The 16,664-nt window shown below is 39.1% G+C and overlaps 1 protein-coding gene across 2 annotated transcripts in view; it reads right to left on the bottom strand.

Annotated features, from left to right (window-relative positions):
* The window catches only part of NKD1 (naked cuticle homolog 1), a 111,158-nt gene that overhangs the window by 16,281 nt on the left and 78,213 nt on the right, over positions 1-16,664 (bottom strand). The window contains exons 5-6 of one of the 2 annotated variants that reach the window (XM_017816121.1): positions 7,160-7,266; positions 4,515-4,610 (exon numbers count right to left, since the gene is read on the bottom strand). In XM_017816121.1, the coding sequence (XP_017671610.1) occupies positions 4,515-4,610; positions 7,160-7,266 (203 nt within the window). The remainder of the gene's footprint in view (positions 1-4,514; positions 4,611-7,159; positions 7,267-16,664) is intronic. The other variant, XM_017816122.1, reaches the window with a different exon arrangement.

The following is a 16,664-nucleotide window of genomic DNA, read 5'->3' as shown; positions in this document are numbered from 1 at the left end:
ATATTTCCATTAGAAATATTAAAAAATGAACAGTTAAGGCCACACATGTGTGCTACACTCACACATGTATCCACAGAATACTTTACAGATCTCTAGTAGGAGATTAGCAATAATTTAGAATATTCAGAGAAACCAATGGGTCTGAAAAAAGAACAAGAACACTGAAGTATTCCTCATTCCTTACAGAAGTTATGTGACTGAGAAAGTCCCTATTCTAGGTATTAATTTGCATTTCTAAGGAATATTAGTGGTACAGTGACAACCTTATTTTTCCCATATTAACAAAGCTTAGCATCATAGGACTAGCTAGCAAACTAGAGATTCTGTGAAAGAAACTAATAGGCTTTTCCAGTAAAATTAACAGAACGAGATATTTGCACCAAAAAAAAAGCCCTAAAAAAACCCCCAAACCACCAGCCTCCCCTCAAAAACACAAAACACCCTAAAACCCCCCCTGAGTTTAGAAACACTGAAAGAAAACATTCAGTTCGACTCCTTGTAACTTGTCTGGGAGAGAAGTCTTTGGCTCCCATTAAAACCAAAAGAGAACATCATATTTTCTTTTAATTTTTCTATCTGGCACAAATCCACCAAATCTGACAGCTGAAATGATGGCTACTCTGATACAGACAGGCACTACTCCTCTGTCTGTTGGTTCCATTGCTCTTTCTATATCCTGAGTTAATATGATGTTGACAAACACAGTGAAAACCAACAACTTTCAAGATAAGGCTCAGGTTGATAAATGGTAGCCCCAAAAAACCCAATATCCTTTCTCAAGTCAACAATTTGGTGCTGAGTTCTGAATGCAGATATAACCTCAAACCTTTTCATTCATCAGAGGATATGAGCAAAAAAAACCAGAAAGGAAAGAACAAAACACAAAGGAAACATAAGAGAAAAAATTGGGTATTTAATGTAAGATACAAAGAACATTTTTAGCATTAAAAATACATGAAGAGAAACATCTATATCAGTTCATTACCTTTCCCTTGGAAAAAGATAAATACAAATGTCTCATTTGTACTTTGTTTGTAGTCTGATTTTTACATACAGCAGGATGTTTTTATTGCAACATCAGCTCTGTTTGATCACATACGTTTTTGAATCATTCCTATTTGGAATGAGAAAGGAGCTTCACTTGCTATCTAGTCAAAAACTATTCTGGAAGAAATTCATTTTTTTCAGTCCTGACAAGCAACTTTCTTGTGTGCTTATTCCTGTGCAGCCACTCACCAAAGAAACTCAATTTTCCAAGAAAGAACTGATTGGAGGAAAAAAAAAAAAAAAAAAGCTAGTGTTTATGAAGTATAATTACATTCAGAGAGCTCAACATAAAACCTCATGGATCAAAACACATTAGTTCAATTATCCAAGTTTCAAGTCCGATTACAAATATTCGTGTGAAGATAATTACAGTGCAGCTGTCAGTTCTAAAAAGGCCTGCTGTACATAATGAATTGTCCTCTTATGGTTTAAGGAATGAAAGGAAACATTATTAGCCAAGTTTTGTAATATACATATTAGAGCAGGAAAAGTTATCTCCCACTAAACCAAACGGACTGAAAAACGGTCGTCTTCTATGACAGAAGAAGCAGTAGTTTAATAACATACAGTAATGTTAATTTATAATTTGCCATCCCAATAATTAAGCTTTCATAATGGGTGTATCTCTTCAAGAAGCATGACTAGATGTGAATTTCTAATTATAAGGACTACAGAATAAGTCATACAGACTCTAGGAGGAAATCAAAGCAATATTAAGTTCTGAAGATGTTGTTAAGAAATTTCACTAAGATGGAATTTGAATGCACTTGTGGTGATCTGTAATTGTGTAAAACCCAAAGGGAAATTTTATCAACTAAATAAGTAACTTGTTTACAATTTTTAAACATTTTAATGAAAAAAATATTAAGTCCACCTGTAAAATTGCACCCCACCTACGTGACTCTTACAAACATAATTTAACACTGTGGATTCCTTTTAAGCTTTCCAGACATGAAACCCAACGTTTTAAACACAATGACTTTGAATCAAATGAAATGGATGTGGGTGGGTAAGCCACCGCTTTTCCAGTGTCCCACTTTTCCAACATAATAATAAGAATAAAACAAGAATATAAGACCGATTTCTTTTTGTAAAGCACCTCAAGTTCTACAGGTAGAAAACTGGCTTAAGAAATTTCACCCCTCTGTTAAATCCAGCTATAAATCCAGGAGACATTAAACGAAAATTTTCCAAGAAGGAGAAAAGATCAATACTAAGCTTTTCTCACCAGAATACTGGACCTTTGTCAAAAAAAGCTGACTGGTTCTGAAAGCATTTTCATCAGCTCACTAAAGGGCAGTGGTAGAGATCAGCCCTCTTCCTCAGACTGCCTGTTCTGTCTCTGGTCCAGCAATGTACTTCACATACTTTTAACTCAAAGTATGTGTCTTACTCATTTTAATCGAAACTATTCAAAGGTTTAACATTCACCATCGTTCAGTCATTTGCTGGAACAGGAGCAGAGTAGCTTAGCAAAGGACAGTATGAGACTGTGTCTACCAGTGTGCCAGGGGCCAACAGAACAAGAAATTCTATGTCATATGAAGGGACAAAAATTACTTTTCTGTGGCCAAGACTATCTATGAGCTGCTATTGTTGGTCATTTTTGCAACTGTTGATCATTTTTGCAAAAAAAAAAAAAAAAAATCCTCGTAAATAGCACCTGGATTCAACAGAAGACAACCAACAAGATGGATTATACAAATGGCCCTGGAAGAGTTTACAAAAGGAATGTGTAACATAAATGGGAAGATCTGCAATGGTGCATACTATTTGTTTCTATCTTTGGTCACATGTAAAGAGTTGAAAATTTGGTCCCTAGGTTAAAAGAAATTTTTTTGGCACAGGTTCAAACCTGAACGTAGTAACCTCCAGACCTCAGAGTAGTATGATTTTCAATCCCTGCACAGATTTGGTTTCAGTTAAGCTGCAGTCTGCTTTTGTAGCAGGGAGAGGTAGAATTTGGCTGTAACATATTCTCTAAGTACAGTCAAATTAAGCTCTTTGGTGTACCACATAATCACAAATAATTATTGTATACATACTTGAAAGCATATTGGCATTATGTTCAGCAGATGGAACTCCCACTGACATTAATGGGAATTCCATGCCTGAATGTAAAAGACACCCATGTGTGTGGGTTTGGGTTTATGTGTTTTTCCCCTATTTTTGAGTCATGATAATCTTGTAATGAAGACTTAGCCTTGGGTCTCGAAAGACCTGGGTTCAATCTGCCACTATGTTCTTGTAAGACTTTGAGCAAGTTATTTCAGTTTTCTAGTCTCTGTTTCCCATACATTAACACATATACTACTTCCTCACCCCACCCCTCCTTACCCCTCTTGCCTCTGTGTCACATCTTCCCATTTGAAACTCTGGACTTGGCCTGCAACTTTTCATCTGCTTGTCCTCTTGCATGAGGGGCACAGATTTCACTTGACTATTCAAAGCACTATCAGAGTAGAGACAATAAAAATAGCCTAGTAATGATGTTCAAATATATGTTAAAACCCCTGAACAACCACAACATTTGACAATTGGTTCATAAATGTCAAAAGAGATTTACTTCAGTCTTACAGGAAAGAATCCTGCCCTCAGTTGGTGTCTAAGGCCACTACACTTTCAGTGTTTACCTTATTCCTTTCAGTCAGTTTTTAGCAATTGTCACAGACACCAGCATAAGAGCTAAGAGAGCAAAAAACCTTTGCTTTCCAGTTGATTGTCTAAAAGCATGGAAGAGAGTGAAAAATCACCTCACAAAAAAAAAAAATCAATGACAGCACATGGCAGTAAATCTCAAGTAAAAGATAGTCTTCTAGAAGAGGTGTTATCCAATTTGGGTAGAAATAGTTCTTAAACTGTATCTAGTTCTAATCTGTATCTATCCTCTTATTTAACTTCTCATTTGCACAGGAAATACGACTTGAAGATATTCTGATAATAAAAAATCAGGTATGCTGTGACAGCCATTCACTATGGTCCTTCAGCAAACACCATCAATGTTATCTATGTGAAAGGATAAGGCAGAGATCAGCCCAATATTCATGAAAACAATAGAACAGTATAGTTAGTACTATTGGAAAGAATGTCAGCAAGCAACCCTGCTATTTGGTTAGCTTAACTCTGAAAAGCAGGAGAGAAGCCAGAACAATATACATTTGCAAGGTTTATTTTGACAGTGTGTTTAGCTGTTCAGTTGTTTCAGATATTTTTCCTCCTCAAATGCCAGTACTGTTTTTTAAAGGCTAATCTCAGGTATTAAAAAACAACCAGCTTAAAAAATGGTACAGTACATGTGAAAACAGTAAACTACTGGTGGGATTGTTTCTAGGAGGGAAGGGTCCATGGAAACTGCTGTTTAAGTTGGCAGGACACCTCTGCTTCATAGAAGAAAAAATGTTCCTGTTATAAAACACTTCTCTTATTAGCAAACGCTGCACATAAAGGGGCAGCTGTACTTTGCTTACCTCACGTGTGACTCTTCCGTTGTTATCAAAGTCATACAGTGTGAAGGTCCATTCTTGCCTGTTATCTTCCTCTACAGACACATCACATTGCAATTCCTAAGAAACATGCAAAGAGCAGCTGATTACCTAAAGCAAAAGGCCTGTTTGCAGAGGAGACTCTCCACAGAAGGAGGCTGCTTGCTTTCTTCCTTCCTCCCCTCCCTTGTGGGAGGAAACTTTCGGGATATGTCCCGGAGAGGCCTCTGTCCACCACAATGAAGAGGTCTCATCACAATCACATAACCATCCTAACTCTCTGGGCTACACTTCAGGGAATTCACAACATGCTTTCTACTTCATTGTAGAAAACAGAAAAAGGTGCAAGAAAACTACTCCCTGAAGCTCTTGAAATACAGTAAGTTTACCTACTAAAAAGTGAGAAGGAAAACTCTGCTTAACTCAGGAAGACGACAGACTCAGAGAACGAGGCAGCACACTACAGGGCCAGGAGCAGGAGTTAATACAACACGGAGACACAAATCCCCACCAGAGAGACCTGTCCTTGGCACAGATATTTGATAGGCAAAGACTGTCAGAGTTAGTGCAGTACAGCATCATGCCACTGGAGCTCCTGAAATGGAGCCTGCCTAGGAACTGGCAAGAATGACCTGGAGTGGTGCCTGCTCCGTGTTTTAACTGTGCTTCTGTTAGTGAGAGTGTGATTTGTGGAAAGCCTGAAAGAATCAATTTGTTAAAGTGGGAAAAAAAATCCCCAAACCACAACCAAGACTTCGGTCAAGAACAAAGGATGCACTTTGACTGACTCCAGTCACCTGAGTGAAAATCATTTGCTGTCTCTCAATCAGTCTGTGCAATCAGAATTATCCAGAGCCACAAAAAGGCAAAACAGAGAAGTTACAGTGCAATTAAAATGAAAGTCACTGTATGCAAGTAAAATAAACAGCTCCAAATAAATTCAGCCTGATAGACTTCAAAATACCTGGTTGATCTTCTGACTTGAAACCAATTCCCTACAGCAGTAACGGGTACCCCCTGTCCCCTGCCGAGTTCAAAGGCAGTCTTCTCTCAGTTGTAACAAGCCCGGCTGAGAGCTGCCAAGTGCCCCACACTCCACTGTGGAAACACAGTTTCGTATTACATAAACATTACCGGCACCTTTAAAAGCCAAATCACATCCACCTCAGATTTAGACCTCTTGTTGCAACACTTGTGTTTCTGATTCTTTTATACCTTTGAAACGTTTACCAATCTCCTGGCTCCCAGCTTACAGAGCTGGAAAACTTTCATTTGTAGAACAAGGGGAAAAATATCAATACTTGGTTTCTTGCCACATATTAATACTTCCCTGTCCCACGCTGCCTAACATAACATCTTTATGTGAGGATGTGCTCTGCTTAGTTAAGAGCCATGGAAACCTTCCCTGCATTAGTCACGGTGCCTAATACCAAGTGCTAACCTTTATGGCATGCCAAGAACTACTCGGGAACAAACGCAGACTTTGCCGGCACAGTGGAGTTACAGCTACTCTGGCACCAACCATGTTGACAGGTGTCCTCCAGCTTTCAAATATCAAGGCACTGTTAATTGCAATTTATCATGCCTTTCCTGTCTGCAAATGTCTGCTGCTCAAGGTAGAAAATAAAATGTGCCTAGAAGAAGAGTTATCACTGTGGGGAAAAATGGGCAGGAAAAGTCACCTCCCCCCAGAAGGCCCACAAGCACCTAGCAACATCTGAACCATCCATGGGAAACCCACCTCCTCTTAATCAGCCTTAAAACAGTAAAAAATAAATCATGCCAGACTACTCAGTCTGTCCTAGAGAAGGAAATGAACACTCGAGCCATGCTGCAAGGTGGCTGCATGGTCTTTTAAACAGCAGTTGAGGAAACGCAAAGCTCATTACTGTGACAGGCTGACAGCACTGAAAGGCACAAGTTTGCCATGTCTGCTAGAGTGCAGAGATGAAAATTTGTGCTGTCTCTTGCTGGCACCAGAATATCTTCCTCCTCACCAAGACAGACAACCCACCAGCTGCATGACAGCATGTTTTAATACTCATATTTATTAAATCACTCCCTATATAAACAAAATCCACCAACTACACACAATGTCTGGCAGTCGTATGATGTTTGTAAGTCTACAAGAAGATAGACTACTGGACTCAGTGCCCTCCTTTTCCTCTTGCCATGTGATCAGACAAATTTCCTCTGCAGGAGGTCAGAGTTATTTCAGTTTAGAGACCTGGGTACAAAAGACCAATCATTATGGAAGTTTTCACAAGCATCTTTTACACTAGGCAGATTTAACCAAGTGCAGTAGTCCATGAAAGTCAATCTAAAGATTTGATAACACAATAACTGGCATTAAGGGTTAAACCTAAAGCCTCTTCTTACTATACATTTCAGATCCTACAGAGGAATGATCATCATTTTATTCTGTCCAAACCTGGAAATATATGTCATTAATCACCTTGTAAGGAGCACCAATAGTAAGGCACTGACTTGTGCCAATTCTGCTGCCTCCTGTGCCCATCACAATCGTTGGGAGCAATAAACATGCATCAGACGACATTATTTGGTCCACAGGTTATTTTTCTACCATAATTATGTCAGTACAGTGAAACTTTAAAATACAGAGGACTTACTTCAAATTTCAGTTGCTTCTTGGAACTTGTGCGTGTGTCACTTTCTTTTTCTGCTTTCTTTTCATCTCCACTGCAAACTCCATCTGTCTTCTCTGGAGGCAAAGCCACTGCGAAAAGAATATTTAAGAAAAAACGCTTATAAGGAAATGTCAAAGCAGACTTATATTTGCAAATCTGTCTTTATATTTAGGGTGAAATTGATTTCGGCAAACTTGTATGAGAGGATCATTATACTTGATTTGCTTTTGTGTTCACTACACGTCTGGGATAATTTCGGCAGACAATCTACCAACAGCTTTTGGTACACAGCCTCTCCTACAAACATCACTAGAGTCACAGGAAGTTCAAACACAATATTATGAGAATATAAATCAGCAGAACTGTTACTGCAAATAAGTTGAATAATTTGCAAAATATTGAAAGTTGGTGACACATTGCAAAAACACATCACATTCACTGGCAGTGAATGAAGTAATGAAGCTGAAATAAAGTCCTCATTCTGTTTCAATTTTCTTCTTCAAATACACACCAACCTTACTCCCTTCCAAGAAGGTAGCACTACCTGACAAAGAGGTTAAGCTGCATTATTTTCAAGTATGTATGAAAAAGTATATTTCACCCAAGTTTCAAGTTAAAACATCATGTACTTGCATAAATCAATAACACTTATAAAGAGCATCAATATCAACATCTATCATAACATATACCAAATATGTAACAGAAAGATATATGCTTCTCACGTGGATTAGAAGACAAATGCCTAGGAACTTAATAGTTGTGCCTTTGGCTCCTGCAGAGGCACATAGCCTTGCACATGATGAAAGCCTATATCCGAAGAAAACTATATTCTATATTCATTAGCATTATGAAAATATACATGGATTTTTAACCCTACTCTCAGACTTTTTAGATATGATTTTTTACACATCCATATACCTCTGCCAACAGTGTTATGTCCATACTCCATTATGTATAGCAGCAATCCTCCCTACTCCCCAAAAATTAGCAGATATTGGGAGAATATGTGTCCTAAAGTCAGCATTTTTTTTCTCTTGTGCTGCATCTATGTAGGAACTGTTTCTTGGAGATGCCTTTGTAAGTAGGATCTCATTTAAGTGCCAGTTCAGTCAAGCTAGATTCCTTACAAGAAGGGAGACATGATCCCCTCTAGTTCAGGGCGAGCCATTTCAAACTGGCTTTACTCTGTGGCTCTCCTGGTGTTCCACACTGCTGAGCTGCCTCCCAAGCATTCTTCAAGGAAAGCAAGTCACTAACACGCAGAAAATAAGATACTCTATTAGGCATTTTCCAGCACTTTCTTTCATGTTTAAAATAGAACAATTAGCTTCAAAAAAAACCCCAAAACCCCAACTCCCATTACCATGTCTTTATACTCTCAGAAATTCCAGAAGCTAAGATTTTTGCTACAACATTCACATTGCCACCCTGCAACACATATCACGTTTTCTAGTCTCATTTCTTTGTTTAAATTTAACATTGTTGTTTTACTTTTGTTTGTTTATTTGTTCTTAAAACTGTGGTATACAAGATGGATGTGCAGTAAAGAAAAGGGGAATGAAGTAAAAATCCTAACCCTTGGAATTTCCTGACTTTGATACTTATTTGCAGTTTTGATGTTATACTAACACCAGCTTCCCAACACACACATGTAATTTGCATTGTATAAATGCAAGCAGACATAGTATTTATTATACACATACTGACATGCTGATACCCTTTGATTTCTGCTCCAAGTCATGTTAGGGTTCCCTACACCAAATATAAACTAAGTAGGAAGGTCAGACAAAGGAAGACAAAGCTGGCTTCACAGCAGTTTCTTCCCTAATCCTTTTAATTTGGTGTTATTGGACAAGCAGGGACTGTTTCTTAGGAGGTTTTTGTATAGTGTTTATCACATTTAAGGCACTTATTAAAATAAATATGACTTACAATACATAACTTTAAAGTATATCTGAAGAACCACCATTTGCTTTATATTCACTTAGTCCGTAAATACAACTCAACCTTCTTGGAAGTTCAAAGCTAAGGCCACAAAAAGATCCCCATGAAACAAAAGACAACATTTGTTTGTCTACCTTAGTCCAGCTCTGTTGCTTCCTTCAAAAATCAACAAGAAATTAAAAGGTAACATGGGCCTTCATAAACAAGACAGTTACACTGACAGTGGTACTTTCTGGTTTCAGGAACAGCCCTTCCACTGGCACGTTTAATAACCTGTCTGGATGTACAATTTGTGTATTCAGATAGGAAGCTTTCCCTTTCATGTATAATTTATGTAACAGAGGAAAAAACGTGCACTGACAAATTAGTCTTCTCAGAAAAACAAGGGTTCAGCTATTGGGGAAGGAGGGGATACATCTTGCAGTACACTCCTTGAGAGAGTTTAAATACTGTATGCCAGAAATTATCCTCTTTGAGCTTTGCTGACCTTTGATCTGAAGAACTCATTGGCCTTGCTGCTCCAGGGAATTATCCTTTGAAATCAGTTACTCATTTTGGAGCTCAAATGGAATGGGGAAATCTGGTGATCTCATCCTGATGTCAAGTTTCATTCAGCAAAGAAAAATGAGATCTAGACGAGGAAACTTTAAAGGGGAATATGGGGATATTAAAATAGTATTTACAAGTGATCAAACAATGTGTCTGTACATATATCCTCATGTGCCTTATCCAAACCCAATGAACATTTAAAAATACTTACTGTTTTGTCTGAGAAGAAGGATAAGTGTTTGGTATCTTGCTTCTATACTTAGTTTTGACTATTGACATGTGCTCAATTTCATGAAGGATATAAACACATGCTGAACCTACTTATAAATAAAATGAGAATGTCTGCTTGGGGCAGTTAAAACTGGCAGCCTGTAAACAGAGATCCACCAGTGAGCTGCATGCCAAGGTTCAGATATATTCACAATGTGAGCTTCCTTTCAGCTCTGCCAATGATATTAAACCAGACCAGACAAGATAGCTATCTCAAAGGAGTGTGGAGAATTAATAGACTTGTGTTTCCAAAGTCTAGGCCATCAGAAATAGGTCCATGTACAATATATCATCTGTGCAAAAATACTCACTTACCTCCCCACTCAGATAACAAGCCCTGACAAAGAGAACATGCTACATAGACAAATACATATAGAAACCTACCCTTGCTGTGGGAATCCACAACTGGAGGGGGAAAAAAATGTATATATATTGCTTCTCATGGGAATAACCATACACTCTCAAAAACAATGTTCCCTAACAGAATGTTTCATGAATTGAAATACTGCATATGTTTTCTTTATTATGTTCTTTCCTTGTTCATTATTAATGGTCTTGTATTCACTTCTATAACCCTAAGACACTATAAAAATGCGTCTGGACAATATTTGAAATTGGAAAGACAAAAAAGGAAAAATATTAACTTGGAAAAATTGTGAAATACCATTCTTCCATGAAAAACAAACTGACTGGCTTAAGTGTACTAGCAGATGTTTCTCTCTCTGATTGTTAATTAGTACCACCCAATTGCTCCTAATTGAAGTGGGGGAGGAAGAGAGGGAGAGAATGAACACCAGTTTAAAGATATTAAGACTCATCTCAGAAGAATTAGGTCCTTTTTTTTTCAGGGTCTTTGCATTCCTAAGGGAAGGGGGTAATAATTCAAAGTGCTCCTTAGGAATCACCAAAATATCCCAGAAATGAGGTAAACTGCTGTGCTGTGTGTGTTGAATGAGCATAGAATAGTAAGCTTCAGGCAGCCAAACCATTCTTCCCTCGCCTCTATCTGCATCTGAGAATAAGGGAGAAAAGAGGAGTGCCAAAATAAAGCTGCACTCAGGTGGAAAAGTGACTGTTTAAACTTTCACCCTCACTCAGGTGGCTTGTCATTCCACATTTCTCAAAGCCTCATTCCAGCAAAGCACGATGCTCTTTATCAGATGATCTTCCTTCTCAAAGCAAGGACACTTTCACTCTATTTTTCAACTGCACTTACCATTAACAGGATCCTGTGGCCGGAATCAAAGAAGGATGCAACTCTGATGAATGATCATGTCTAAGTCATGGCTACCAACTCCAAATCTGCACAGCAGTTGGGAGAACTCAGGCTAAAGACAAACTGCTTCAGAGCTTCTTTGGGATGCCATTCCAAAGCGTACATGATTATTGCATCCCCTTAATTCAAAAAGCAGAACTGTGCGAGAAGCTGTGCAATTCCACAATGATAAATTATGACCGGACGTTACCAGTGATGTCTTAACCATATATTAATGTCAGGGTCATCAATGTGCAATTTTTGGGAGAAAGCAGACTAAAGGTAAATTTGGAGAATTGACAAAAATGCCACCCATGAAAGTAAGCATCTGGCATACATGAAAACAAACCTCTGAAGTGGAATATTATTAGCCCTTTTCTCCTGATAGACAGATTGGATTCCACAGCAATTTTTTAAAACTACTACCAGAAGCAAAGGGACAGAATTATATGTACATGTGGAAAAAAACCAACAAACCTTGAACCTGAGACTTGGGGGGAAGTAGGAAAAAAGGAAAATTTTAAAGTGACATATCAAGACACAGAGATGAAGTCACAAGCCCTTCTGTAACAGCTCAAATTGAACTTCAGTAGCAGTACTTAACTGGTGGAATTGAGCAAAGAGGTGGCCCAACTGAGCTCAGCAGTAAAATTCCTACTGATGTCAATAGGGTTTCCCTTCCGATTTACAGATCTAGCAGATGCAGAACTCAGAGACTATGAGGACCAGAGGGATAGAAAGAGAATTAATTTTTTTTTTTTAAGGAAGTCTCTGATGTCTAAATTATCTGGTTCTGTCAACATTTTTTTCATTGCAAATCAGGTTTGACAAACATAACTGACACTTTTCACTGACTGCACAACACCCAGAGCAATAACAACCACGTTTGAAAGTCTAAATTGAGGAGAAGTTCTTTAATTAACAATTACATTCACATTCAGATTTCACTTTCAAGTTATCCTGGAGGCCATGGATTAAGAAATATCACCCCCATTAAGGTCCCATTTTGTTTTATTCCACCGAGTTAATTGAAATATCTCCCTGATGGAGATAACTTTGCCTGAGCAAAGGTCCTCTTCTCCAGTGGCAAATGAACATAGGGAGAATGGAACCAGGAAGGGAGTAACATTCCTGTTCCACAGCCACCAGAGCAAGCACATAGAAAAACAGGCTCGTCCTGGGTCAGTGCCAAAAGCATGTATTCAACTTTCCCTGTCTAAAAGCTGAAGCTGATGAATTAGACACACCCTTCAAAACAACAAAGATAAAGCTGCCTTCTCTGAAGCTTACTGTAGGGAAATTAATTGTCCATTTTAAGTCCAGTGGGACAAGTCAAAACCAATTTAGCAGAAGTAGTGCCTTGTACCAGCCTGGGATGGGTGTTTCAACCCGAAAATAGGGAGAGAAATCGTGTTCTTCTGTTTCATGGTTTCCTGTCGACAGTCACAACACAAATTAAAGGTTCTATTGCACACCATAGAGTGAAAAAAAAAAAGATTGTCACAAGATCTACTGCCAGCACTGGACCAGGGGGAGGCAGAGCAGAGGGGTAGTGACTCAAGACCTTGTGACAGCTTGCAAAAAACAAATTACAAAAGAACAAAAATAGACAACCAAAACATGTTTTAATCATTCAGGCATCAATGATTCTAAATGACAGGACATCACTAGGACACTGAGGAATGGCTAAACTGAAATTCACTCAAATATTCAGAAAGTATTTTCTCTTGTGACTAAAATTTAGTCAGACTCACAGGTCAGTGCAACGCCTCTTCTCTTAAAGGTTCAACTCCTTTTGCCAACCCCAATAACTTGCCATTGTTAAGCAGAAGTATTTTCAAGCCTTGATACAGAATCACAGGTTTCTGTCTAGGTCTGCCTTTCCTTTTTTCTTTTTTGGCTTTTATGTTGGGTGGGAGGGGTGGGTGGGGTGGATTTTTTTACTATTTCCTTACAGAAAAAATTTTTGTACTAAAGATGCAGATACAAAGGACAATATGGTCTCTCTCTACTAGCTAGGGTGTAACTCATACATGCTTAAACACTAAACCTAGATTTCTCACACTCTTTCTGGCGTGAGTTTGCTAAAGGGAGGGAGTTTGCTGAATTCTGCCAGATTATGATTCCCTTTTCCAATTAGTTCCCCAACTGGCTGTATTTCATCAACAGAAACTGCCAGATTAAATGCCTTACTTGACCATCTTCACCCAATACACTTTGATGTTCAGTTCTCAAGCTTCAAAATACCTTTTGGATGAAGATCAGACAGCACTAAACAGAATTACTAACTAATTAAGCAAAGTTAAATTTTAAACACTGTTTGTTGTGTTAGCCAAAAGCCTGAACAGAACAGTCTTTTTTTTTTTTTTTCCCCTTCCTCATTGGAGATCAAAGAAGATCATTTCTCACTCCCCTCCCCTATCTTAAGGAAAAAAAAAAGGGGAGAGAGGAGAACACGACAACAGGGAAGAATCTCCATAAGCTTTGGTCAGAATAGTTCAGGATGATACCTGTAGCAGTAAGATTTGTGTTTGATCAGTGGACATATCAAAAGCCACATGAACAGAATGCAATCTGCTGTAACTCTCTGTACCATTTAACATGGGTAAGTACTTCTTAAGTGAAAACTGCCACTGTCACATGGACCACTTACCACTTTTTAACAGTATTATATGTCCCTGGAGCTCTGAAGGGGCCTGTGAAGCATTAAATTCTGTTGCTGAACAGTGACAGATGGGGATATCAACTGATCACTTGTGACCGACTTAAAGCAAAAGAAGAAAGACTTCTCTTTTCTAAAGATGGCCATTCACTGATCTTGGTTAGTAGCTGGTTAAAATTTTGCATTTTAAAAATCCCTTCTCAGTGTAAGTTGCACATATGCATGTTCACATAGAATTTTCTATCTTGAATTTCCTTTGTCTCTTTGGGTATTTTTCCCCCTGAGATTCACAAGGGAAGAAAAAGAAGAAAGAAACCCCGCCACTACACAACCCTTTATTCAAATGAAGGCTGAGTAGGTAATGTTATTAATAATGTAGGCTTTGATATCAACTCGCTCCCATCTAACTTAGATGTTCAGTGGGAAAGTCGTGTTTCTACCACCTTTGCTATGATAACAGGGTCTCTAAAGGTATCTGAACTCTAATATTCATTTCATGGGAATTGCTTCCCATGAGGAAGAATATCACTCTGACCCTCACAAAGCTAACCTTTTACAGAGAGGAGTATTGTTGACCCATACTGTAACATTATTTTGGCTGTGATGAATCAGTTGCACATCTGACAACTCTTTCATAGTTAATATTCAGTAGTAGTTCAGTGTTCCCATCCTCAGAACCCTATATTACCCTAAGAGGTGGGGGAGGATGGAGACAACACAATTGAAAAGCATTACTGTGATTAATATAAATAAATATTAATATAAATAGGCCAGCATATACATGTGCACATACAAGTGTACGTCTCTTTCCCTTTCCATATTTATGCATGGGTCAGGAATGGTACTGAGATGATACACCACACACTACAAAACATGCAGAGAAATAAAATTCATCAATGCTTGACCCAACCACCTAAATTCTAGAGAGCACACAGGATGTCACCACAACAAATGATTCCCACAGAGCAAAGGCAGGTACCTGCTAGCTGTTATTAATGAGTACAGTGCAGCCTAAAGACCTCAACCAGAGATGGAAGCTCACTGTGCTATATACTGCTAAAAGCACAGAAGAGGAGATGGTTTGGAGCATGACTTGGTGCACACTTACAGGACAAGCCAGCCCTTCCTGTTGCTCTGGAGAGCCCACGCATTTTGCAACTCAAAATTCAGATTTCCATTTTGAGCTACCCCTTTGGGGCAAGATCCTGTAATATTCTCCTAGACACCATCACTGTGGATTTGCCTTCAAATGTAGCCTCTTGAAATCTGGGCAGCAATCACCACACGCCAGTGTGTCCTGGGCAGCACCCCTGCAGGGCACAGGCACCTGGGACAGGGCAGCTGGGTGCTCTGTACAGCTCCCAGAGGGTCCTGCAGCAACACAGCGAGCGGGTTCATCCGAACCTCGCTTTGCCGAGAACACACCTGGATGGCTCCACTTTCTGTAGAGGCTCCTTCAAACAACAAAACAAGGGTACGGCCCCACACTTCGGCTTTGTGCCTCCAAATCCTTAGGCTGGACTATAACTCCCTCCTAAATACACCTTTTGCACAGTCCAAGGATGCCTTGGCTCTCCTTGGCAACTGCCCTGCCAGTGCTGAGCCCCGTGTGCAGCCCCGTCTGCACGGCACAGCAATGCTCTCCACTCCTCCAGAGCCCTGTGAAAATTCCTTGGGTAGCAGCTCTTTTACTTCTGGATATTTTGTTTTACAGTTAATATTCTCTTCCTCTCTTTCTGTTACCTTTACAGTTTTAAACCCTTTCTGATACAAAGCTGAGCACTTTGGATGACGTATTTTATTGGTGAAAGGACCTGGGTTGCTGGATCAGATTTATAAAGCAAGAAAAATACTGATTGCTGGTATTTTTATTTTTTTGGTAGGCTGGGGGGTTGGGACTTTCCATCTAACAAGAGCAGCTGGACTCCAAACTCTTTCAAGAGTAGAAATGTTGCTTCAGGTTCATTTCCACAACCCCATAGTGCTGCATTTATTATTTGCTTTTACTCACAAACTAGTTGTGGTTACAAAAAACAAGCTTGTCTTCCAAACAAATGACATTTTATCTCTTTCTCCACAGGAGAATAAGGTTGACTGCTACTTGTGCTTTGAGGTTTGGATATGATTGAGATGAAACATCTGTTAAGAAAAAAGGTGTGGGGGGACTTTTTTCTGCTAAAAATATCATGCCTTTTTTTTTTCCACCAAACTTGAAACATGTGATGAAATTCAACTTTTAAAATATAACCCTGGAGCTACTTGAAACTATAAAAGTCTCCTCAGTATCTGAGGCAAGTCAGAATTTCCACTGTTCAAGCTGGGCTTTTATGAAGAGCAGACTTTAGAAAAAGCTGTAATCTGTCTAGGTAACAAAGGGCACTTGTTCTGCCTGGTGAGGTAAAACTTTGGGTTTCTGTAGCTACTGCAGCAGAAGTGGAGTTGAAACACACAAAAGCACCCTGACTGATACACACTTTGAATTTGGAACAGCAACTGGCAAAGCAATATGTTTGTCATGGAAATTGCCTCGGTAGGTCTGCATCTACACACTTGTGTTTGGAAGGTTCAGCAGGACGACAGGTTGTTGTGGCTAAACTATCCAGCCCCAAGGGTCAGGCTTCTATCAAGCTGTCTACATAAAACAACGGCTCCTAAATTCAGTCCTAGAAATGCAAGAGTTGTTTTATCCTGTCGTAATGTGTACCTTCACATGAGACACTGGGGAATGTGAAATCCCTGAGGGCAGGAGAGAAGGGCCTTAACAGGAGCACACCCATGGGATCTAAACAAAAACCTCCTGCAGAAAG

This window comes from Lepidothrix coronata, unplaced genomic scaffold, assembly GCF_001604755.1.
Source record: "Lepidothrix coronata isolate B3197 unplaced genomic scaffold, Lepidothrix_coronata-1.0 Scaffold54, whole genome shotgun sequence".
Lineage (NCBI taxonomy): Eukaryota > Metazoa > Chordata > Aves > Passeriformes > Pipridae > Lepidothrix > Lepidothrix coronata.
The sequence above is the reverse complement of the archived record's forward strand: the minus strand, read 5'-3'. Positions and strand labels throughout refer to the sequence as shown.